We start from the raw sequence: 674 nt of genomic DNA, 5'->3' as shown, positions 1-674 counted from the left end.
GCTGCTGCTGCTGCTGTTGCTGCTGCTGCTGCTGCTGCTGTTGCTGCTGCTGCTGCTGCTGCTGCTGCTTGTGCGCCTGCGGTGGCTGCAGCGTTGTAAAGAGACGCAGCTGCTGCAGTGTAGGCTGCAGCAGCAGTTGCTGCCGCTGCAGCAGCTGCTGCAGCAGCAGCTGCTGCTGCTGCACCGATACCATCATCGTCTTGCTGTCGCTGCTGCGCCTTCACTGCAGCAGACACGGCTGCTGCTGCTGCAAGCCCTGTTGCTCCCGCTGCTGCTGCTGCTGCTGCTGCTGCTGAAGCAACTGCTGTAGACTTCCTAGAATGGGCAGCATCAGGGCCTGTCTCGGCCTTCTGCTGCTGCTGCTGCTGCTGCAGCAGCAGCAAGAACTTCAGCAGCAGCAGCTGCTGCTGTTACTGCTGCAGCAAAAGCCCCTGAGGCGGCCTTAGCAGCAGCAGATGCAGCAGCAAATGCCTCTGCTGCTTGCTGCTGCAGCTGCAGCTGCAGCTCCTGCTGCTCCTTGATCCCGATACTGATGCTCGGCTGCTGCGGTTGCTGCTGCTGTTGCTGCTGCTGTTGCTGCTGCTGCAGTAGAGAACTTAGTTGCAGCTGCTGCCACAACTGCTGCTGCTGCTGCTGCTGCAGCAGCTGATCTGTATAGACAGCCCCTGCTGGAA

The 674-nt window shown here is 60.7% G+C and overlaps 2 protein-coding genes across 2 annotated transcripts in view; both read right to left on the bottom strand.

Annotated features, from left to right (window-relative positions):
• The window catches only part of EMH_0044340 (uncharacterized protein), a gene marked incomplete at both ends in the record, with an annotated part of 1,822 nt that extends 1,626 nt beyond the window's left edge, over positions 1-196 (bottom strand). The window contains one exon of the mRNA XM_013495950.1: positions 3-196. Within this exon, the coding sequence (XP_013351404.1) occupies positions 3-196 (194 nt within the window). The remainder of the gene's footprint in view (positions 1-2) is intronic.
• Positions 197-330: 134 nt separating this feature from the next.
• EMH_0044330 (uncharacterized protein) overlaps positions 331-674 on the bottom strand; it is a gene marked incomplete at both ends in the record, with an annotated part of 938 nt that continues 594 nt past the window's right edge. Inside the window, one exon of the mRNA XM_013495949.1 lies at positions 331-665. Within this exon, the coding sequence (XP_013351403.1) occupies positions 331-665 (335 nt within the window). The remainder of the gene's footprint in view (positions 666-674) is intronic.

This window comes from Eimeria mitis, genomic scaffold (genome assembly GCF_000499745.2).
Source record: "Eimeria mitis Houghton genomic scaffold, Emh_scaff1835, whole genome shotgun sequence".
NCBI lineage: Eukaryota > Apicomplexa > Conoidasida > Eucoccidiorida > Eimeriidae > Eimeria > Eimeria mitis.
This window is presented reverse-complemented; position numbering and strand designations above follow the sequence as displayed.